The following is a 25,237-nucleotide window of genomic DNA, read 5'->3' as shown; positions in this document are numbered from 1 at the left end:
ACGTGAATGTTGGCTTTCTATTATTTATTTTGTTACTGAAGATCAGCCTTAGTCCATGGTGATCTGATAGGATGCATGGGACAATTTCAATATTTTTTGTATCTGTTGAGGCCTGTTTTGTGACCTATTTTGTGGTCAGTTTTGGAGAAGGTACCATGAGGTGCTGATAAGAAGGTATATCCTTTTGTTTTAGGATAGAATGTTCTGTAGATATCTGTCAGATCCATTTGTTTCATAACTTCTGTTAGTTTCACTGTGTCCCTGTTTAGTTTCTGTTTCCATGATCTGTCCATTGGTGAAAGTGGTGTGTTGAAGTCTCCCACTATTATTGTGTGAGTTGCAATGTGTGCTTTGAGATTTACTAAAGTTTCTTTAATGAATGTGGCTGCCCTTTTATTTGGAGCATAGATATTCAGAATTGATAGTTTCTCTTGGAGGATTTTACCTTTGATGAGAATGAAGTGCCCCTCCTTGTCTTTTTTGATGACTTTGGGTTGGAAGTCAATCTTACCAAATATTAGAATGGCTACTCCGGCTTGTTTCTTCATACCATTTGCTTGGAAAATTGTTTTCCAGCCTGTCATTATGAGGTAGTGTCTATTTTTTTCTCTGAGATGAGTTTCCTGTAAGCAGCAAAATGTTGGGTCTTGTTTTTGTAGCCAGTTGGTTAGTCTATGTCTTTTTATTGGGCAGTTGAGACCATTGATATTAAGAGATATTAAGGAAAATTAATTGTTATTTCCTGATATTTTTGTTGTTAAAGTTGGCATTCTGTTCTTGTGGCTGTCTTCTTTTAGGTTTGTTGAGGGATTACCTTCTTGTTTTTTCTAAGGCGAGGTTCCCGTTCTTGTATTGTTTTTTTCTGTTATTATCCTTGAAAGGCTGAATTCGTGGAAAGGTAATGTGTGAATTTGGTTTTGTTGTGGAATACTTTGGTTTCTCCATCTATGGTAATTGAGAGTTTGGCTGGGTATAGTAGCCTGGGCTGTAATTTGTGTTCTCTTTGTGTCTGTATAACATCTGTCCAGGCTCTTCTGGCTTTCATAGTCTCTGGTGAAAAATCTGGTGTAATTGTGATAGGCTTGCCTTTACATGTTACTTGACCTTTTTCCCTTACTGTTTTTAGTATTCTATCTTTATTTAGTGCATTTGATGTCCTGATTATTATGTGTTGGGAGGAATTTCTTTTGTGGTCCAGTCTATTTGGAGTTCTGTAGGCTTCTTGTATGTTCCTGGGCATCTCTTTCTTTAGATTTGGGATGTTTTCTTCTATAATTTTGTTGAAGATATTTGCTGGTCCTTTGAGTTGAAAATCTTCATTCTCATCCACTCCTATTATCTGTAGGCTTGGTCTTCTCATTGTGTCCTGGATTTCCTGGATGTTTTGAGTTAGGATCTTTTTGCATTTTCCATTTTCTTTGATTGTTGTGCCGATGTTCTCTATGGAATCTTCTGCACCTGAGATTCTCTCTTCCATCTCATGTATTCTGTTGCTGATGCTCGCATCTATGGTTCCAGATTTCTTTCCTAGGGTTTCTATCTCCAGCGTTGCCTCACTTTGAGTTTTCTTTATTGTGTCTACTTCCCTTTTTAGGTCTAGTATGGTTTTGTTCATTTCCATCACCTGTTTGGATGTGTTTTCCTGATTTTCTGTAAGGACTTCTACCTGTTTGGTTGTGTTTTCCTGTTTTTCTTTAAGGACTTGTAACTCTTTAGCAGTGTTCTCCTGTATTTCTTTAAGTGAGTTATTAAAGTCCTTCTTGATGTCCTCTACCATCATCATGAGATATGCTTTTAAATCCAGGTCTAGCTTTTCGGGTGTGTTGGGGTGCCCTGGATTGGGCGAAGTGGAAGTGCTGGGTTCTGATGATGGTGAGTTGTCTTGGTTCCTGTTAGTAAGATTCTTAAGTTTACCTTTCGCCATCTGGTAATCTCTGGAGTTAGTTGTTATAGTTGACTCTGTTTAGAGATTGTTTTTCTGGTGATTCTGTTACCGTCTGTCAGCAGACCTGGGAGACAGGCTCTCTCCTCTGAGTTTCAGTGGTCAGAGCACTCTCTGCTGGCAAGCTCTCCTCTTACAGGGAAGGTGCACAGATATATTGCGTTTGGACCTCCTCCTGGCCGAAGAAGAAGGCCCAAAACAGGACCTTTCCCAGAAGCTGTGTTGCTTTGGCAGGTCACAGAAGCTGTCAGCTTCTGTGGTGCACACTCTCACCTGTGCAGACTAAGTTCCTAAGTTCATTGGAGTCCCGGAACCAAGATGGCGCCTGCTGCTCCTGAGGCAGAGGGCTTCCGAGCCAGGCAGACACCTGTCCTCTGGCTGGGAGGGTAGCTGGATGTCTGTGGCCCGAAAAGGGTGCTGCCTCAGGGACTCTGTGGCTCTCGCCTGTCCCAGAAGCTGTCCGCTTCTGTGGTGCACCTTCTCACCTGTGCAGACTAAGTTCCTAAGTTCAGTGGAGTCCCGGAACCAAGATGGCACCCGCTGCTCTTGAGGTAGAGGGCTTCTGAGCCAGGCGGACACCTGTCCTCTGGCTGGAAGGGTGGCCGGATCATTTAACATTCTTTATGTACTAACTATATTTTGAGTATTATCTAAGATAGATAAAACATATCACATTTAAGTATCATAATAACCCTACAAGGTATGTACTACACAGATATGGCAGTCAGGATTCAGAAGGGCAAGGGAGCTAGCTGGAGTCAGACTGTTTGGCTGTGGAACACACATTCTTAGCTTTTCTGTGCTCATTCCTCCGGCTTTGAATTATTTTTAATAGTTCTTGGTTTTGAATTTTAGAGAGGTACTATGTTCATTTCCTTTTTTGTTATGATAAAATACTCTGGTGAAGGAAGTCATCTAAGGGAGAAGGGTTTACTTTGCTCATAGATTTGAAATATTTTAATTTTTTTATCCTTTAAGTTTCACACATATATACCATGAGTTCTATCCATTGTCACTCCCTGTTATCCCTACCCTGTCCTATTGATACCATTCTTCTTTTGGAAAACTTTTGCCTCCTACTTTCATTTCTTTTCAGTGTGTGTAGGAACCACAGAGTTGAATTAGTGTTGCTTGCATGAGTGTGGGTGGGGAGTTATTTAAGGACTGAAGGTTAACATATGGGTGGGTATAGCATTGAAGAAAATAACATGCCTCCTCCAACCCCACCCCCAGCAGCAGGGCCTTGTGGCTCCCTTCCCTGTCCCAGATGAAGTGTTGATGGGTCTAGTCTTGTACAGGTCTTCTTCCAGTAGCCACAGATGCACTGAGTTGATGAGTGCAATGGCCTTGTCTTTCTGTGACCCACCTCTTCCTCCTCATCCTCCAGCTCTATTCTTCCTGCTTGATTTTTAGTATTCCCTCTAGACTTATCATGGTGGGAAGTCATGACAGTTAGAACTGGAGGCACATTATACCTATAGTCAGGAGACAGAGAGAGGTGAATGCTGGCCTGGGTCACTTTTCCCTAATTCAATCACTCAGGGAATGGTGCTACCTTAAGTTAGGTTAGGTCTTCACACAATCCATTTAATCTATATAATCCTAGGCACTACTGGATTTTTGACTCTTAAGTGGCTCTAGATTCACTTGAGAGAAAACAGTCTAGATCTTGTCAAATTGACCATCAACTTTGACTACCTTTCAGTGTAACTGAGGATACATAGTCAGTCAGGCTAGGACTCACTGCTTAATCAACAAAGGGAAGTTCTATATAAGACCATAGAATCATGTGGAGGCCCATTTAATGAGTATTTTCAGTAAGAACAGAGGCTAGTGGGTATGGATGGGACTGGTCTGCCCTACCTTGTCTTTCTTAGTGTTTGAGCTCCAACATTGTATGGCTTCTATGGTATATAATAAATTAATTTCTCCCCAAGTCATCTAAAGTGATACACATACTCTCTTGAGAGAATAGAGTATATCCTTGCTCAAATAATGATTGTGTTCTTTGGTTCAGATGAGGATCCCCTGACAATGAAAGGCAACCTGGATCTCTACCCATTTCTGTTTTATGGGATTGAATAAGAGACATCTTTCACCTTAATTTTTTGCTTTATGTGTCTCTGCATATATGTGCCTGTGAGGGACAGGTACACTCAGAGGCCAGGGGTGTTTAATCTCCTGGAACTGGAGCTGAAGTTAGAGGAAGTTGTGAACAATATGGTGTGGATTCTGTCAACCAAACTCTGGTCCCTGCAAGAACATCATAAGCTTGCAACTACTCAGCTGTCTCTTCACTCCACTATAATATTTATTAGGCCATTTCTTTTTTTCTTTTTTTATTGAGTTTTCAAAAATTTAAGACTGTAATAGAAAGATTTCTTTCCTCTCCCCCTCCATACTGCCCCAATATACCCCTCCTTGATCTCTTTCAAATCCACATTCTCAATTTAATCAATTGCTTTTGCATGTATATATGAATACACATATATGTTCCTTAATATAGCCCACTCAGTCCGTATAATGTTACTTGTATTTGTGTTTTCAGGGCTGACCATTTGGCATTGGATAAACAATTGCTATAGTCTTCTGTGGGGGAGACTATTTCTTCTGCTTTCAGCACTCCTTAGTTGTGTGAGTCTTCATGTAGAATCAAGGCCTTGTGGGGTTTTCTCCGTCCACTTTAGCATGTTTATTGGTGTTGTCCTTATTAAGCTCCGCTTTAGGCAGTCACATTGATGAGACCTTGTGGGTGCAGCTTCTGACATTACTAGGAGACATGATCTCATAGCAAGCTCCCAACACATTATTTTTAAACCAAGTTGAGGAACTCTTCTAACAGTCTTGCTTCCATTTGCCCAATTATCAACTTTTCTGGAACATTTCTTCAGCACAGTGGCAGTTTTCAACTTGCAGATATTTATGTATTGTTAGAAATTCAAGTCAGAGCCTGGTGAGGTGATTTGTATAGAAGTTGGAATGTTTACATTTGAGCACTGAGCAGGTGTGTTACTCTAAAATAGGAAAAGTGGAATAATTTTGTTTTTCTACTAACACAGAACTCAGTGCAGAGGTCACAACATACAACAATCAGGAAGATTTAAAAGTAATGACAGATTACGTTTTACTGGCAATAATTTTCAAAATAGAGTTGAAAAACGTTTCTCCCTGGGCTAATGGATGTAGATGCACTTATCCAACAATAAAGGCAGTTCAGGTTATTTTAAAAATATAACAGTAGGTTTGTCTCAATTTAAACTTTGGAATTGGGTCTTATTTATTAAATGTATTAAGGATTGATTAGAATTCTCAACTGTGGATCATTTAGATGGCTCAGCAGGTAAAAGAACCTGCTACCCAGCTTGGCAACCTGAGTTCAGTTCCCATCACACACATGGTGGAAGGAGAGAACTGACTTTGGCACATTATCCGCTGACCTCTACACGGGTGCTGTGTCACATGCACGTTCTCCAAGTAAATAAATATACTGGGAAAATATTTTTAAAAAACTGTTAGATGATATAATCAGTAGCCAGAGCAAACTCCTTTTATAGGAAGAAAACATCATGAATGATCACTTTTAAGAAGTGACAATCAAAGTATTATTTAGCAACAACATATATATATATATATACATTATATATATATACATTATATATATATATATATATACATTATATATATATACACACACACATACACACACACACACACACACATATACACCCATGTTGTAAAATTTTAAGTTTAGAAGGAAAATACAAGGAAGTAACTGGAAATCATCTAGAATTTGACCACCCAAAGTTCTTTAGTAGTTTGCATTTTGAAAACAGCTTTAGTAGAATAGTGAAACACATTAATTGTCCTAATTTGGATAATCCCAGAAGCTGACTCTGCACTAAGGAATGACCTGTTCAGGATGTATTCCCAGTAGGACCCATTAGACTGTGGATGCATTGGGTGGGGGATGGGAAGAACCTGAGCAAGGAAAGAATTCAGACAAAAGGTCACATATAGCTAGAACCCACTGGGCATTGTGGAGCATAAATCATATCTCAGAGATTGTCCATTCTGTAGATGCAGGCCTCATATACTGTTCAGCCACGGGCTTTGGGCCATGGAAATACGGGTGTAGAACTTGCAGGTAGCTTCCAGCTTTCCAAATGGAGGCAACAATCGATGTGCCCTCTGTCAGAGGTGAGTCAACATCAGGGTGTTAGAAAAGCATCCAGAACTTGGAGATGGGAGCATAGTTTGGATAAAATGTATTCAGCAGTTTTGGTTTTTTCTTTTTTCTTTTTTTTTAAATCTATGTTGGAGGCAATGCACCAGAGCCTGTATCTTACTATGGGATGGTAGGATTGGAGTTGATAATAAGTCATTCATTTCCATTTCCAAACAGTGCAGTTCCAGAGAGCAAGGAGCTTAGTTTCTGTTGCCTTGGAATAATTGGTTTGACTCAGATGTCGACAGTAATCTTAGTCCTGATGCTTAGACTCTGGCCACTGTCAGCTACATGAGAAATGAGGATGGAATCTGGCTGGAAAAGAGGACTGAATGTAACAGGATCAGTTATTGAGTCTTAGGACCAGTCTCTTATAGAATCGGGGGGGAAAAAGTAAGAATTTAGGAAGATCACCAGAGGTTGTGTGTGTGGGTTGGGGGTGGGTGGTGGTGGTGGAGTATGCTAGGAACCAGGCTGGCTGGCTGGGAAACTTCAAGAAAGAAGAGAAAGACATGTTGCAGATAACTTACTGGAAGGCAAGTAGCTGATGTCTGTGGCTCACTTTGTGCAACCAGCATGATAGTACTCGAGCAAGAGTCTTGTGTTTTGTATTTATATTTGGCATTTGATGTCCTGACTGTTCTCTTCTCTAGAAATTAGTGTCCCTTCTTCCAAACCAGATAGCTGGGAAGATTGTAGGGTAGTCACAGGACCGTGAGTCTCTCCTGGAAACATAAAACACAGTGCCTGTCTCTCCTATCCTCACGGCTGTACAGCTCGGTCCTGTCTTCCTACCCACCTCTGTTTGGAGCTGACTTTTGTCCTAAACGGAGACTCCTCTTCTTGACTGTCTTAAACACCTTGAGAAGGACTAGAGAGAAAAACCTAAATGCATTAGATAAACTTAGAGCCTCTTCAACCTTTTAAAAGAAAGTAATCAATGGGCTCATTTTAAAAATTCAGCCTAAAACTAAATGCAGACACCACTCATGCCAATCAGGAGGACCTTAGATCAGTGAGGCCAAGAGCATACAGTTGACTATTTAACAACATTGTGTACATTATGTTATTTACAGCCAGAGGAAATCTATTTTTCATCTGACTGGTGCTCTTTCATGTCCATGTGCCTGGTCTACTGTCTTGACCTGTAAAGTCTCCTTATACAATTAGTCAAGTTCCTTCCAGCATGACCCCTTCATAATTTCTCCCTGCCTGGGCAGAGTTAACTACTCTCTGAAGCACACTACATTGCCTTTATCAGAGCATGTTTTAAAATGAATTTCCGTACTGTATTAGCATTCCTAGTTTAGGAACTATATATCTCATTCCACCTGGAGAACTAGGAAGCTACCCTGTTGGCATCTGGTGACAAGGCTGTGGTTTGTGGAAGCTGGAATTGCTTCAGAGAAGTCTGTTGTATACAACATGGGTTGCACAACGTGAACTGTTGCATTTGACAGCAGAGAACTCAGTAACTGACACAGGATGCTGCCGCACTCAGCAGTCAGCTGTTGGAAATTATCAGCACATCACTGTGGGCGTCCCTTTGCATTAGAAAAAGAGACTTAAAAAAAAAAAAAAAAAAAAAAAGAATGGCACTTGTAGATACCCAGGCTGTTTTGATATAGAAAGGAAGCCTGATTTCTCTCCCTGGACTCATCAGTTTGACTTGCAAGATTGTTCTTCTCAGTGGAATTCCCAAGAATGCTCTTAGCATCTGGGTGGTTACCTCTGCAAAACTGATAATAAGGAACGTTAGAAGCGCCTGCAATGGGCTCTCCATATGAACTCACTCTTTCCTGGTATTTGGCTTCTAGGGTGGAGTCTTGGTAAAAATCACAGAAGCTTGCCCTCCTTTGAACTGCTCAGAGAAGGATCATATTCTTCCGGAGAATCAGTGCTGCAGGGTCTGCCGAGGTGAGTGGGTGTGGCAAGTGGGCGTGGCAAGTAAGGGCTTCTGGGTGGGGCTGTTGGTGGGCGTGAAGGTTTGATGAACAGTGAGCTTGTCTTGCACACTCCATTCTGATTTCAGAGACTTGTAGAAACCATTTACCTTTCTCTGAGATTGTCTCCTCAATTGTAAACCGAGGATAATAATAGTATCCACCTCATAAGACTGCTGTGAAGATTAAATGGCAAAAATGCATAAGCACAGAGCAGAAGGCCCAGCGTGAGACAGACATTCCAATAAGCAGTAGTTTCTATATTAAAGCAAATGATAGTTCCTGTGATAACAACCATTACCATCATTATTACATTTTCTTACTGAGTGGGGCTGAGCAGTATTCCTCCCTGCCTCATCCACAGGCCAGAATGACTCAAAACTTCAAATATGTATTCCTGCTAGTTAATTCTTAGGCAGGAATTGTTTTCTCTTTCTGGGTCCTCTTTTTCAAATTTATTCTTATGTTTTCAGTTAGTTCATGAATTGGTTCTTTCCTGAAGTTCTCACCTAGGAAGAATTAGCTGGGTTAGGAGAACCTAGAATTGATTAAACACCTTAACCCACAAATCCAGTTAAAAATCATAGCCACTATTTCATAGCTGTACTATTTCACCTATTTCATAGGTACTATTTCAAGTACCTCGAATTCTATAATTCACACTAACGTGGAACATCCCTAACTGAATTTTGGTGGTTTCTGAGTTAAGGAAGACCTGGAGTCTAATAGGTTAACTTAGGTCACTTGATACTTAGTTCTCCTCCTCCTCCTCCTCCTCCTCCTCTTTTTTTCATTCTAGAAAAGGTTTGCAACATTTTTCTTACTATAAAGAGCCGCGAATATTTTAGCTTTAGCAGACTAGTTTTCTAGTGTATCTCCTTAACTCTGCTCTTGCGCACAGAAGCACAGAAGGTGGCTGGGGTGTAGGTATATGAGTGGGCACAGCTGTGTCCCAAACTATTTCCAGGAACTCCTGGGAACAGGTCCTGATTGGCTGACTCCATCCCCAGCACCTTCTGATTTATATGGAAAATGTACATTATTATGATGTGTTCTCATCCAAAGTTGTGATTACTCTCAGTGGTTGGTCAGGAGAGAGTTCTGCTATATAAAATCTCATTGCTCTAAAAAAAAAAAAAAAAAAAAAAAAGAAATTGGCTATAGAATCAGGGACATGATAACTCTGCCATCTGAGTATCAGTCCTGACTCATCGATCTCTGCTCTCCATGATGTTTTATCTGGAGGGTTAAAAGCAAACATCTGCCCAGGCCAGATAGGGCATTGAAGAAGACAGCGTAAAGAAACCATTCCACCCAAGTCTATCTTGGTGAACCAGTGAGTGTATTGGACTGAGTTACAGAACCATGGCTCATGGGTCACTCACAGGAGCATGGCTAAAGGGATCACCCTTCCTGAGCTGTCTAAGCCTGAGAAGTTTCATGAGGTTTTGAGCTTTGTGAATTTAGGTAACTTCTAGAATCTTATGAGTCATAACCCCCCTGGAGGGTATGTCTCTTTTTAGAGGGAAGAACTGTATGATGAGGAGCTTACTTGCAGCTGGGAGATCTTAGAAATACCTACATATTGAGTTGAATTTTCAGAGAGATGCATTTATTGGGAACCAATAAGGTTGTTAGGTAGGTCTTATAATTTAATGCAAAATCCATCACTAGCTATTTGTTGAGGTGCCAAGTGGGCCTCTGTTTATGCAGATCTTTTCTGATTAATGGCTTCATTAGAGCAGAAACATTGATTAGGGCACAGAAACTCAAGAGGAATTTCATTGTTCTGACCCAGTTTACAATAGGTGTCTTTCCCTCTGCTTGTGCCTATCCAGAGCTCACACACTTCATCAGCAAGGCTGCTGGGAGCTCCCACAGGCACACGAGGCTCCTTTTGGAATCACTATGAGTGGCTTTTGCCAAACCTGGCTCAGGTGTAGAGGAACAAGAGACGATATGCTGTGGAGCTGAGGGCTTTCCTTCCGTTTATGCTCTCTGCTCTGCTAGGAAATGTCTGGAGGAAGAGGGTGATGGTTATCTCTGGAAATGCTGTGTAGGTGAGAGTTGCTTTTGTGTTCTGAACTCTGCATCTTCCACAAGAACTGGAGTCGCCATTCAGAGAAGATGCAGCGGAGGGGATTTCTTGGGAAGTATGGCAAATGAATCCCTCTGTGCCTTTCCTTCTTCTGACTTCAAATTTCTAATATTTTAAAATACATTTTTTTAGATTTGTTTATTTTATTTCATGTACAAGTATTTGGGTGGCATATAAGCCTGTGAACCCTGAACATGCCTGTTACCTACAGAAGTGGGAAGATTGGTGTCGGGTTCCCTGAAGCTATACCTACAGATGTTTGCAAACTGCTGTGTGGGGGCTGGGAAGTGAGCTTGGGTCTTTTGCAAGAATAGCCAGTGTTCTTAACCATTGAACCATCTCTCCAGCCCCTCTCTTGACATTTATCCTGCACATGACACTTGATTGCTAATTAATTTATGGGGCAGAACTTGCCTCACTTCCTCTTTCTGGTATCCTCTTCTTTACTAAATTTTGTCTTCTGTCTTCAAATGTCAGCTCAAGCATTTCTTCCTCTATGAAGTTTCCACTCAGGGAAAATTAGTCGGATTAGGAGAATCTAGAATTGACTCAAAATCTTAAAAGCTAATCCAGTTAAAATCATAGTTATTCAGCAGTAAGAATCCATTAAGGGAAATCTGGTCAATGTTTGGCTTGTGTTGAGAGCTAACATTCTAGCTGGGCGGCTCAGTCACCTGGCCCTGGAACTACCCTGAGGATTAGAGCTCGCCTTAAGCCATGCTGAAGAGGTAGGTGGACTAACTAGTCTTTAATGACATACTGTACTTCTCAATTCCAGAATTCCTGCCTCTGTTGCAGTATCTTACAGAACAATGGCCACTGGGCTTTACAAGTCTGCCCACTGTCCTGAGTTACCCTGGAAAGGGTAACTTGTCTTGTTTTGAGCCTACTGTCTCTGCCGTAAGCATGCTTTCCTTACTAGTACTTTGGATTTCTTTGCTAAACCACTACGCGGCTCCTGGCTGCCATGCCACTGACCTTCGTGCAGGCTGCACTCAGGACCTTTTCTCTTCTGTCCTCTATTCTTCCCCTCTGGGCAGTTGTGAGAATTTATAGCTTCCCTGCTCTTGAGATTTTTCTTTTAAACTCTAATAAAATTTTCTTCATACTAAAAAATGATAATAGCTACTCTTTAGAATCGGTCCCTATCCCCAACACCTCACATTGTCAAATACCCAGTTAGCTAGATCCTTTCTGCCTTTTTGTTGTTGTTGTTGATGTTTTTAGGTTTAGAAAAATCAATCTGGTGGTCTAATACTTAGCTTGGGTCATCTTATATTTAACCCCTTTTTTCACCTTCTGCCTTATTCCTGCTCCCCCCGCCCCGTCTGCTCCCCAGCACAGAGGCTAGCCATATTAATCAATAATGTTCCAGAAATAAAAGTATGATTTTTGACCAAGGGCCTTTGCAGCACCTCCCACTGTCATTACATCCTCCTCTTGAGGACGGGAGCCCAGAGTCCCAGAACAGTTCACCTGCGCATGTCTTTGGTCCTGGTGACACTTTATGTAACCACCAAATAGAAGATCATCATCAGGATAGCGTCCATGACTTCCTCACAAAGCCCTACAGCTTAGATGATCATTCCAGATGAACTCAACATCTGTGGTCCTGAACCACACTCACTGTGAATCTGACTCTGTTTCTGGTTTATCTCTTAAGGGCTCATTTAGAGATAGCACAATAATCTCACACAGTTCTGAGAGAAACATGCTTCTCCCTATGTAATTCACTGTTTTTTAACCTTTCCTGATATGTTCATTTTTTCTGGGTTGGGTCTTAGATGAAGATGGGTCTGAACTAGTACCTTTTTAACAAGATATGGATTTCAGGGACTTTGTCTAAGGCAAAGAATTCAGTTTTTCTTATCCCACTTCCTCAAAACATAAAGCAAACAAAGGCAGAAATGAGTCAATATCTACATAAATTAATTAAAATAAAAAAGATTTATTTTGTGTGTAGGAGTATTACCTGCATGTATATCTGTGCACCATGTACATTCATTGCCCACAGAGGCCAGAATAAGGCATTGGATTTCCTAGTACTGGAATTATAGACAAGTTGTGAGCCATTATCTAGTGCTTGGAATTGAACCTGGGTCCTCTGCTGGAGCAGACAGTGGTCTAGACTGCTGAGCCATTTTTCCAGCATCATATAAAATCAGCCTTTATCCTGAATATGGGAAGGCTACCTTTTTGCTTTGTGGATTGAGATCTCCTGCAGGCATCCAAATAGACACGTGAGGTCTGATGAATGAAGTGTGTTATCTCCAGAATTGTCTCTGTGGAAATTGTGTCCACATGTCTTCTGCTACCCTGGAGTGACTGATCACAAAAACCCAAGTGGCTGAATTCTCTATACACTTGCATAGAGGAACTTCCAATGGATGTTTCCACCATCTCTGTCTCACTGAGAGTGTCAGGTCTGTATGCTACAAGATGTTGTCTGAGATGTCATTCCTTGGAAGTTTGAATTAAAGCTAGTCTCATGCTTTGAGAATTTGACATTTTTTCAAGATTTATTTTTGTTAAAAATCTGTTAGGCCACCTTACCTAAGGGGCATAGTCTTGGCATTGGAGAGAACTGTCCTCCTCCAGATCAGGGGACAGGGTAGACCTTCTGATTATATGAGGGGTGTTCTGTGATTTTTTTTTACTTTCAAGACTTCAAATAATACCATTTTCAGCACTGAATAATATACTCCATGAATGCAATAGTATTTATAAAACATTTTTCTGAGTTTTAACTTATGTTTCCAAGTTGTTGGATCATAACATGATTTTGTTTTTATCAAATTAGTGATACCTATTTTCTTTTATGTCTGCTACCACTCCAATGACTAATCAAGATGAAGGATACAAACCTTTGTTTCAAAATTGAGGGATTCTTTTTTTTTGTCTTTGTAGAATTTGAATCTGAGAAATTACAGTGAAGCATGACAATGTGTTGTGATCTATAGTGTTCAGCGCCATCAGCTGACCTAGAATTTAGACCAGGAGCTAGGACACCTTGCTTTTTATCAATCCTGGGTTTGTCAAATACTGCAATCCTGTGGGCCATTCCATCTGCCTTTAAGGAAGATAAAGGAACCAAGGGAATAGGCAGCTTAATTCACAGGATTCAGCGGATGGACTGCATCTTGGTGTAGCCAAGACAGATCTAGGAAGAGAACCACAGGGCAGTTTAGGAAGACATGCATAGGACTGAATGTGATGGGCATGACTGGGGGCTCTGTGCTGTTGCTGGGTCTGCAGGTCTTGGCCACCTGTGTAGTACCCAAAACTGCCCTGACTGACCACTCTGACCATTGATGCTTTTTTTCCCCTCTGATGTCTCAGAGCCACCCATGAAACATTGTTTATGCTCATTGCTTTGAGGTAATGGCTGTAGAAGAGGCCTATCACCTTAGAGTGTGTGGTTAATAGTTGTGGGGGCAGAGTGGACAGTAGAGTGGCAGCTATGCTTCTTGCTGGAAGAATGCGATGAAGGACTGAATGTAGACCCAGCAGGAAGTATTGCCCATGGATTTCTGCTACTCAGTCAAAGGCTCAACAGCATCAACAAAAAAGCTAGTAATCTTGACCGTGCATTTTCAAGACCGCTCCAGGAAAACACACTGATCATTCGGCCCATCCTGGCACCTTCAACACACTCCTTGGAGTTTTATTTCCCTCATAACCAGCTCTAATTGTATCTTCAGCATCGCCAATGACTTTGGAGGGTTTCGCTTCATGTTTATGACTTTGGGTGTTGGAAGAAAGTTCTTTCCGACATCTGTTCCAAATGTGTTTATCGGTAATTTTAATTCATGCTCACTTGCCTTGTCATCTGGCCTGGACTGAAATTAGCTGAGATTATTTGTACTATTTAAGATTTTATGCTCTTCAATTAAATCCTCCCAAAGAATCCTGTTATCACACGAGTTTCACTCCCACACTTCCTGATCATTTCAGGTGGGTTTGTAATTGAAATGATCTTAGAGATGTGACTTCAGGGTATTAGAGGTGAAAAGTAATTTGGAAAGGAGGAATTTAGTGAGCATGTGGGCTTGCACACACATAGGAGAACTGGCAGGGTTTCACGGCAGGGGGTTGTTCTCTGTATGTTGACAGATGGGTCAGATCAAAACTTTGCACACGTGAGCTAACATGGACCATGAAGACAGGGCTGCAATGCAACTGCTGTGCGGTGGGTAGAGGAATTTGAAGGACAATACTGTCTAGAGGAGACAGGAGTTCAGTGCCCTCAGAAGTGCTCTCTTGGCTAAAGGTCTTGAACATGCCCAGAACGAGGTCCATTGATCTAAAGGGAAGACTGGAAACTAGGGCTGTGCTGCCTTGGACAGGAATTTCAGAAGGAACCGAGTGCTTTTAGGACAGAACCTGTGAGGACGTGGAGCCCATTCTCCTTTGATAGTCCTGTCCTGGTGTGTCCACAAAATGTGTGTCCCCCAGGGCTCTGGTTTCTCTTGTGACATGTATTCTGGCTCTGGGGTCCCTTCAGGACCCTCAACTCTTATAACACATCTCTCTTAACCAATTGGTGGATGGTGCTGACTAGTTCTGAGGCACACAGACCAGCCCACATGGCTCTTTGTGTGAATTACAAGGTTGGGCAAGCAGTTGGGAATGGGAGAGGAATAGACTTCTTGAAATTTGACTTAGGGTAGAGGGGTTTGGAATGTGTATTCTGAATGTGCAGGTACACAATTCAAAGGTAAACTACCTAGCTTGCTCATGAGAAGTGCATTATTGGCAGGGGACCCAGGGCAAGCTGTGTGTCCCTCTATGACAGTAGTATGGGTCTTGACCCTTTTGGGGGGCCCAACAACTCATTCACAAGGGTCACCTAAGACCACCTATACCATTATAGTAGCAAAATTACAGTTATGAAGTAGCAGCAAAATCATTTTATGACTGGGGGCTCACATGATATGAGGTGCAGCATTAGCAAGATTGAAAACCATTGTTTTAATGGAGCCAGTCTTTAGTCATCTCAGCAAAGCCTGGGGTCAGGAGTGTTCTGTCTTTATTGTAGGTAAAGTCACAGAGCAAAGAACACAGATGCTGTCCATCATTGGTGGCAGAAGCCAGAGGTAAAGCAAGATAAATGAATAGTGTTATCACAATTATGAAGAGAGAGAAAGAGAAATTTAGACAGCGGCAGTATGAGAGCTTCATTACAATGAAGAAAAACAGTTAAAAACCAGAAAAACTAGATTGGCTTGCTAGTGTTTCTATTACAGAAATGCTGAGGCAGAGCCACAGAGTGAGTCCAGATTTTTCACCTCTCCATAAGAAAAGTGTGACACACCTAATATTTATGGATGCTCATTAATTACTTTGAACGCGTCATGGGCGTTTGCTGCTTTGTGTTGGGTTTATGGTAGTATTTGTGATGCCTCCATTGCCAAGCACAGTAACTGGGTAGACGCTTTGCTTTTGTTAGATGGAGGACTTGGTTTACTTAGCTTTTGTTGGCTGGATGAATGGCACTTTGCTGGGAATTAAACCCAGGTGTGTGTGTCCTGAGTGAAACTCCCAGCTGCATCCCAGGAGGTCGTGTGACTTAGAGCGGTTGCTCATTTCAGCCACTTGGCGTCTTCAGATTGGTTCTCTTTCATCCTCCTGTACATCCTTCTACAGAGTGACAAGTTCTTTTCATTCTGATGTTAAGTCTCCAGGCAGTGAGCAATGATGGCATATTTCTTAAAGGAAGAAGCAAGGTTTGTTTTTTTGGGAAGGTGCTGGTGTTTCACCCCCTGGGGAATGCCAGTGGCTGATGGAGTCTTGGTTTCTCCAGCAAGGGTTGGTGTTTCTTCGATTTCCTTTGATGATGGAAATGATGGCTGGTCAGTCATATGGGCAGTGAGAGGAATTAGGAGTAATATTTGTGTTTATAACTCTGTTTCTTCTACTAGTATATATGTATGTGCATATGCACATATTTAGGTATGCATATAAATATGTTTATGCATATACATATATACTAGTTGTGCCTTCGTAGGAGATGCAGTTAACCTTGCCAGACTCATTTTGTTTATCTTAAAAACACATTCAGGTCTAGCTTGAGAAGACAATGAAGATTTAGTGAATAACTGAATAAGAATCAGCTGAATGCCTACAGTACATTAGGCCATTGTCTTAGCCAGAAGGTGGGCAAATTTACATGGTCCTTTCCCTCACTGAGGGAAGCATCTAGAGGGGAGATAAGCATCTACTAATAAAAGAAAAAATAATCCCATAAATCCCATAATTAGTCATTGTGATAACTGCTACAAACAAAGTCACAGCATCTTGTGAGAGAATAATGGTGTTTAATTTAGGAAGTAAGAAATTTCTTATTTTGGAAATCAGAAATGTTGCCCTGAATGTGACTGAGGGGGGGATGGGACTGATTTATTGTTATTTCTGTTTAAAAACCTATTATTGAACTTTATTCAGGTATAATTGACCAAAAAATAAAATGTGTGTGTACTTAGAGATTTACAACATGGTGTTTTGACATGTATGTGCATTATAAAGTTATTAAATCAATCCAGCCCATCTATCAATGACCTCACAAACTTACCATCTTACTCATCATTTTTGTGTGCTCAGTGAGAACTTTTCCATGAACATTTTCAGGAGCTTTTTGGCATATATTGTTACCATCAATAAACCTCATGCTGTGCGATACAAGGTCATAATTTACTCTTTGTTTAACTGAAATACTGCCCTCTTGACCAAGCTCTCCTATTGCCCAATGAGTAGGATATAATTAATCTTAACTTGATGGCTGAGTTATTATATCAGGGAGAATGGCTTTGCAAAGCTCTTGAATTAGAGAGAGAGAGAAAACAAAAGATTAGAATACTTGAGAAGGGGTGAGGGCTTTCCCTTAGTTGGTAAAGAGCTTACCTTAAATACAGAAAGATCTGGGCTCAGTTCCCAGCACTGCACAGACTGAGTGTGGCACTGTAATCACCGTACTTGGGATCATTCTCCACCACACAAGGTGTTAGCCTGGGATCTAAGGGACATGCTTCAAAAATGAACAAACCAACTAACAAACAAACAAACCAAAAATAAAAAGACAAAATGGTTATCAGCTATGACAAATAACAAATTTAAAAAAATACTAGAAGAGTTAAAAGAATGGGGAGAAGGTAGTGTTACAGATTTTGCAAAATGAAAACCCTTGCAAGATTTTGAAGGGAGGGAAGGGACCAAGGGCACTGACAGTGGCAGGGGTAAGGTGGGTAGAGACACATGTCATCCTGTGAAGAAAAAAATAAAGAAGGGAGGCAGATGAGATGGTTTCCATTTAAGAGAGGATAATAGAGTAGGGAGGAGATTTTAATTATTATAGCTGTGAAGAGGTCCAGAAGCAGGTAAATTGATGATATATATACATATATGGAAGAAAGGGCCAAGATGTGGTTCAGTGTTAGAGTGCTTTCCTTATACATACAAGGCCGCAAGTGTGATTCCACCTTCCCAAAGCAACATATGTCTATATGTATACATAAATATGTGCGTATGCATATACATGCATACAAACTGATGGGACTCAGGAGGGCCAGTTTTCCAGAGGTGAGGGCTAACATGACTTCCATTCCTCTGACTTGGGTAGATGAAGGTACCACAGATAGATGGAAAGAGCCAATGAGACTCAGGTTTGAGAATGTGATCAAAGGTTCAGCTTTTACTGGGAAACTGTGAGGTGCTTCGGAGGTTGGAATGGAGAGGAACATTAATGGGCAGTGAGTGGTCTGTTTGCTATAATGATACAGTGTAAGTAAAGCCAGGAATGCTAAAGAGTCCTATTGCTTTCTATGCTCCTAGAGGGGGTTGTGATTCCCTCACTATTGCTCATGGAGAGAAGTAGATACTCATAGCACATGTTCATAAGATTTGGCATTTTATTTAATTTCTGATCAGAACAGAATGACAATATCTCCAAGAAGGATTATATTCTACAAGCATCATTGGAAAGGATATTACTGCTGGGGTTCTCTATGGCCTCAGGGATTTAAATGTCGGGAGAATTATTTTTTCACCGGTTCTAACAAGAACTTTAGAGTCAGAATGTGACTGTCACTTACTCATGTATACTTTGGATATACAAACTCTAAGCCTTATATTTCTAACCTGTAAATTGAGGATAGTGATCTTTAGGGTTATCGTAAAGGTTTAATTGATGTGTGTAACATGTCTAGTTGTATGTTAGAAGACATGATGGAAGAAGTCTGTGAAAAGCAGATTTTATATTTAAGATGTTTTAGACATTTGAACAAATTCTAGATTTAAGATGTCACTATATACTAATTTCAGAATCGTTTCAAAGACTCAAATACAGTTATTTTAAAAAGTAAAATAAGTATGTGAACAGTGGCTTGTTTATTTACTTATTTGTGATTTTTTTCTTGATTAAGCTGTATCTTCTAAGCCCATAAAGATAAAAGGACTACTAAATTTAGAATGACAGGCATGATTTCTTTCTGGTGAAGAGTGTCTCTAATCCAAAAAGCAGTTGGTTACCCTCATAACAGCCATGCCATTGTTGCACAGTGGGTGCGGCATACTTGGTGGGTTGGTGTTGTAGCTCACAGAATTCATAAGATGAGGCTATTGATGTCTGTTCTTTCTTTAGCAGCCTGTATAGCACTACCTTGCATTTTGAAACTTAGCACTTAGCTCACTTCCAGCTTGATTTCTCTAAGGCTTATAACCAAGGGTGTGGTGTCTTTAGAAGTATGATCTAGACATTTGGTTCTCAAGGGCACCAAGGGCAATAGCAGTACTATATTAATTTTGAGTCCCACCAGGGCTTCTATGACCAACAGCTTATAGGGAGGTATCCCACACATGTTACTAGAGGCTTTGTTTAATAGCTATGCTCTCCGGAGCAGCATTATTTACTGTAGTAGCTACTTCAGTTCCCAGTCTTTCTGTCTTTAGAAATTATTTTTAAATTAGCTTATAAAGTAGTATGTTTTCATAAAATGCTATTTAATATATCCTTAGTTTTGATTAATATTCTGACCCCTCCTTTTGTGAACAGAGAGCACAGTGAATATGAACATGAATATGAGTATGAATGCCTTGGTATCTTTGTGGCAATCTTTAGGTATATACCCAGGAGTGATACAGCTTGATGAGGTAGTAGTTCTATTTTTAGCTTTTTGAGAGACCTCTACACTGATCTCCATAATGGCGTCACTCATTTATTCTCCCAATGACCGTGAATAAGGGTTCCCCTTTCTCTACATTTCTGGAGAGGTCATAGGCCTCTGTGGGGGGAGCTTACCTTTGATGTTATTGTAAAATGCAAATGTTGTCAAGCTGCCTTCTAAATATTTACGTTTATCCCTATCATTAGTACTGTCCTCAGCCTTGGGTAGAGCAGCTTCCCCTTGCAGCGTGTGGTAGTTATGGTAGTGACTAATAACTGTCCAAAGTGCTGAGAATAAGGGACTGTTGAGAGCTGAGCCCCAAACAAATTGTCTATACAGCCTCCTCCAAGGGAGTTGCATGCAAGAGAGTGTGTCAAAGATGTACAAGCTGGAGGATAGGGAAGAATATGAAATAGGCTGTCTTCTAGATGTGAGGTCATTGCAGCTGCGTTTACCTGTATAATACTGGCTTATAATTTGTCAACAATCAATTGTGGTTGGAGGACAAGAGCAGGAGACTGCACCCCTTCCAGAGATACTCTTGCTGGTTAGTAATTCCTGAAAGACCGAGGGGCAGTTTCTTCAGTAGTATAGCCACAGCTAAGCTGACCATGCTCCAGTGAATAACCTGTGACCATGCTAAGGCACATGATCCTAATTAGATACAGTGGGTCACTTACATACTCACACACAAGACACTTGGTGGGAAGAACAAGGGCTTTTGTAGGAATAGAATGGGATAGAAAGGAAAATGGGTGGATGAATACAATTAAAGTACTTCATATACAGTTACAAAATTACAGAAGAATAAAGAACCAAAGGATAAATAAACATTGAACAATATTGATAATCAAGAGAGTATTTTTGAGTGGGATCATGCCTTAGACCTTCTTGATAACCATCCTGAGGGAAAAAGTTTGCTGAAGCCTGACTGGAACATGAATGGGCAGAGGGAAGAACTGGGTGACAACTACAATAAATATTAAGAAAAGAAAGCTTGTGTCTTAAGTGACATGCTCTTCACAGACATCAGATAAGAAAGACAAAGCCATTTGAAGGATTATAGAAATAGAGAGCGAGCTGAGGATTTATGAGCCTGAGCTGACAGCCAGCTCAGACGCTGAGGTAGTACTAGATGAACGATGATGGTTAGCAGTGGGAAACAGTGTTTTTGGCCTGGGTGTTGAGGCTGACTCATGACCACATATGGCTGCTAAAGATCATCAGACTCTCTACTTACTATAGGAGGAGTTGGTGGTTTGTGAATAATAGCATTAATAAAAACGTTGAAAGAAGAAATATGGTGGATGGCCTAAGGGAGTCTGAATTGTTTGTGGTGGTGGGATGGCATCCATTCACCTGTTAATTCACTAGTTTATCCACTAAGGTTTTGTCTGCCCATCAGGCCTCTCACTTATGAGACACACATCCACACAGCGATACCTGTAGAGTACAAGACCTTTTTCTGCCAAGACTGAATATTGGGTAGTCCAGTCTGGCTTTGAACTTGGGGTGTAGCTGAGGACGAGCTTAAACCTTTGATCCTCCTGGCTGCATGTCCCAGGTGCTGGGATCACAGGTGTGGAATACTCTTTGCATATTACTGACGATGGAAACTCAGGGCCTTATGAATGCTAGACTAGACTAGCATCCCACCCACTGATCTACACTCCAGCTCTTAGAAAGCTTTGATTAGAGACCCCTATTAGACATAGGCTCTGACCTAAGAGGGTTTAGTGACTAAAGTTGAGCTTTTGCTCAGAGAACTTAGAGTTATCAGACAGGGACATATTGAAAAGCATCTTGTTTCCCTCACTATAAGTGTATTTTTAAAGCTTTATAGTAGGTAAATAATAATTATATATCACATGAGGTCTAAAATGATGTTTAGATACCTGTTGACAATGTTTGAAGGGTTTTGTTTCAGGCTATGGTATTCACTCTGGGGGGATAAAAAAGAAGACACGAATAAATCAGATGCAGAACACATATGCTAAGAGATGACTGTGTGACATTGTTTCAAGTGTCCCAGTGGTGAGAAGCCTGATGAATATTGGCTTAAGGAGTGAGCTTCAGATACTTCCTCATGCAGGGAAAGCCACAATGCCTAAAATTGCCCCATTGTGCGGCAGAAACATCAGTTTCTTTTAGCTATAATGATCACTGTGAGCATTTTAAATCTGGCTACAAGCACCCATAGGTGTTAGTTAGTTCCCAGACTTTTGAGGGTTAAAGCTGTGTTCTGCTTTTGGTTGGGGCTGCCACTGGTTGGTGGCTGGCGTCCAGTCATTTTCACTAGGGTTGTGGATCTACCCTTTTATGTCCCAAGAATCAGCCACACTTTTGACCTTTTATTAGATTTTGCCATCACAGAGGGTGTATGGTACAAGAGAAATGCATGGCTGCAGGAGTGATCAGGGCCTGACCTGGATTCCCAGTGTCTGGAGTGGAAGAGGAATTCTTCCTATGGCCACAAACACCAATGCAGGGAGAGCAACAGAATCTTTGCAATTCCACCTGTCTTAGTCAGGGCTTTACTGCTTCGAACAGACACCAAGGCAAGTCTTATAAAAAGCAACATATATTTGGGGCTGGCTTACAGGTTCAGAGGTTCAGTCTATTATCATCAAGGTGGGAACATGGTAGCATCTAGGCAGGCATGGTGCAAGGCAGAGCTGAGAGTTCTACATCTTCATCTAAAGGCTGATGGTGGAAGATTAGCTTCCGGGCAGCTAGGATGAGGGTCTTATAGCTCACACCCATAATGACACACCTACTCAAACAGGGCCACACCTTCTAATAGCTCCATTCCCTGGGCCAAGCATATACTAACCATCATACCACTTAATGTAGAACAATGATGTTCTGAGAAGGCAGAGATAACACCCCAAAGCCAAGCTGCCTTTACTCCCAGCTCCACCTAGCTGGGTCTGTAGGAGAGGGGACAAGGCAGGCAGCCATTCTGGAGCTCAGCTTCCCAGTGGTCAGCCACATTTCTGAGACTTGCTTCTGTGCCCCTCTCATTATGTTTCCATCCACTCATTCCTCGTTTCCTGGGCCTAGACATGTCTTAGAGCACTGAGTCTTGTTGGTGTCTTCTGGGATCAACTCTGTGGTCCTTCAGGTGCCACCTGGGTTGGAGAGATAATCCAGAACAAGGCATTAATGGTGTGTATACGTGAAACTATTAATATCATATAGGTACAGATTCCTTTCTACAACACAAAATAAAAACACCCCCATTTATCCTCCAATTACCTGTCATGTGTTTGAATTTGAATTTTTCTTTTATTTTCATAACTTGCAGTTGAGGGGACAATAGTCTTATTTTATTTTATTCTATTTTATTTTTTCTTCATGGAAGAAAATATATATTTTCTCTTTTTTAAACAATTTTTATTAGATATTTTCTTCATTTACATTCTAAATGCTATCCCAAAAGTTCCCTATACCCTCCCCCTGCCCTGCTCCCCTACCCACTCACTCCCACTTCTTGGCCCTGGTGTTCCCGTGTACTGAGGCATATAAAGTTTGCAAGACCAAGGGGCCTCTCTTCCCAATGATGGCCGACTAGGCCATCTTCTGATACATATGCAGCTAGAGACACGAGCTCTGGGGGTACTGGTTAGTTCATTTTTGCTGTTCCTCCTATAGGGTTGCAGACCCCTTCAGCTCCTTGGGTACTTTCTCTAGCTCCTCCATTGGGGTCCCTGTGTTCGATCCAGTAGATGACTGTGAGCATCCACTTCTGTATTTGCCAGGCAATAGTCTTATTTTAAACTTTAGTTCTTTTTTTTAATTTTTTAATTTTTATTTTTTAATTTTTAATATTTTTTATTACATATTTTCCTCAGTTACATTTCAAATGCTATCCCAAAAGTCCCCCATAGCACCCCCCACTTCCCTACCCACCCATTCCCATTCTTTTGGCCCTGGCATTCCCCTATATTGGGGCATATAAAGTTTGCAAGTCCAATGGGCCTCTCTTTCCAGTGATGGCCAACTAGGCCATCTTTCGATACATACGCAGCTAGAGACAAGAGCTCTGGGGTACTGGTTAGTTCATCATGTTGTTCCAACTATAGGGTTGCAGATCCCTTTAGCTCCTTGGGTACTTTCTCTAAATTCTCCATTGGGAGCTCTGTGATACATCCAATAGCTGACTGTGAGGATCCACTCCTGTGTTTGCTAGGCCCCGGCATCGTCTCACAAGAGACAGCTATCTTTGGGTCCTTTCAGCAAAATCTTGCTAGTGTATGCAATGGTGTCAGCGTTTAGAAGCTGATTATGGGATGGATCCCTGGATATGGCAGTCTCTAGATGGTCCATCCTTTCATCACAGCTCCAAACTTTGTCTCTGTAACTCCTTCCATGGGTGGTTTGTTCCCAATTCTAAGAAGGGACACAGTGTCCACATTTTGGTCTTCATTCTTCTTGAGTTTCATGTGTTTAGCAAATTGTATCTTATATCTTGGGTATCCTAAGTTTTGGGCTAATATCCACTTATCAGTGAATACATATTGTGTGAGTTCCTTTGTGATTCTGTTACCTCACTCAAGATGATGCCCTCCAGGTCCATCCATTTGGCTAGGAATTTCATAAATTCATTCTTTTTTATAGCTGAGTAGTACTCCATTGTGTAAATGTACCATAATTTCTGTATCCATTCCTCTGTTGAGGGACATCTGGGTTCTTTCCAGCTTCTGGCTATTATAAATAGGGCTGCTATGAACATAGTGGAGCATGTGTCCTTCTTACCGGTTGGGACATCTTCTGGATATATGCCCAGGAGAGGTATTGCTGGATCCTCCGGTAGTACTATGTCCAATTTTCTGAGGAACCACCAGACTGATTTCCAGAGTGGTTGTACAAGCTTGCAATCCCACCAACAATGAAGGAGTGTTCCTCTTTCTCCACATCCTCGCCAGCATCTGCTGTCACCTGAATTTTTGATATTAGCCATTCTGACTGGTGTGAGGTGGAATCTCAGGGTTGTTTTGATTTGCATTTCCCTGATGATTAAGGATGTTGAACATTTTTTCAGGTGCTTCTCTGCCATTCCATATTCCTCAGGTGAGAATTCTGTGTTCAGTTCTGAGCCCCATTTTTTTAAAATTTTTAATATTTTTATTACATATTTTCCTCAATTACATTTCAAATGCTATCCCAAAAGTCCCCCATAGCGCCCCCCACTTCCCTACCCACCCATTCCCATTCTTTTGGCCCTGACATTCCCCTATATTGGGGCATATAAAGTTTGCAAGTCCAATGGGCCTCTCTTTCCATTGATGGCCGACTAGGTCATCTTTCGATACATATGCAGCTAGAGACAAGAGCTCCGGGATTCTGGTTAGTACATCCTGTTGTTCCAACAATAGGGTTGCAGATCCCTTTAGCTCCTTGGGTACTTTCTCTAGCTTCTCCATTGGGAGCCCTGTGATACATCCAATAGCTGACTGTGAACATCCACTCCTGAGCCCCATTTTTTAATGGGGTTATTTGACTTTCTGGAGTCCACCTTCTTGAGTTCTTTATATATATTGGATATTAGTCCCTTATCTGATTTAGGATAGGTAAAGATCCTTTCCCAATCGGTTGGTGGTTTTTTTGTCTTATTGATGGTGTCTTTTGCCTTGCAGAAGCTTTGCAGTTTCATGAGGTCCCACTTGTCAATTCTCGATCTTAAAGCACAAGCCATTGCTGTCCTATTCAAGAATTTTTCCCCTGTGCCCATATCTTCAAGGATTTTCCCCACTTTCTCCTCTATAAGTTTCAGTGTCTCTGGTTTTATGTGAAGTTCCTTGATCCACTTAGACTTGACCTTAGTACAAGGAGATATGAATGGATTGATTCTCATTCTTCTACATGTTA

The 25,237-nt window shown here is 41.2% G+C and overlaps 1 protein-coding gene across 2 annotated transcripts in view; it reads left to right on the top strand.

Annotated features, from left to right (window-relative positions):
- Positions 1 to 25,237, top strand: part of Nell1 (neural EGFL like 1) — an 867,181-nt gene that overhangs the window by 263,561 nt on the left and 578,383 nt on the right. For both annotated transcript variants that reach the window (XM_021166735.3, XM_085841704.1), the window contains exon 11: positions 7,985 to 8,084. In XM_021166735.3, coding sequence (XP_021022394.1) covers positions 7,985 to 8,084 — 100 coding nt within the window. The remainder of the gene's footprint in view (positions 1 to 7,984; positions 8,085 to 25,237) is intronic.

Source organism: Mus caroli, unplaced genomic scaffold, assembly GCF_978045245.1.
Source record: "Mus caroli unplaced genomic scaffold, Mus_caroli_1 scaffold_8, whole genome shotgun sequence".
Taxonomy (NCBI): Eukaryota; Metazoa; Chordata; class Mammalia; order Rodentia; family Muridae; genus Mus; species Mus caroli.
This window is presented reverse-complemented; position numbering and strand designations above follow the sequence as displayed.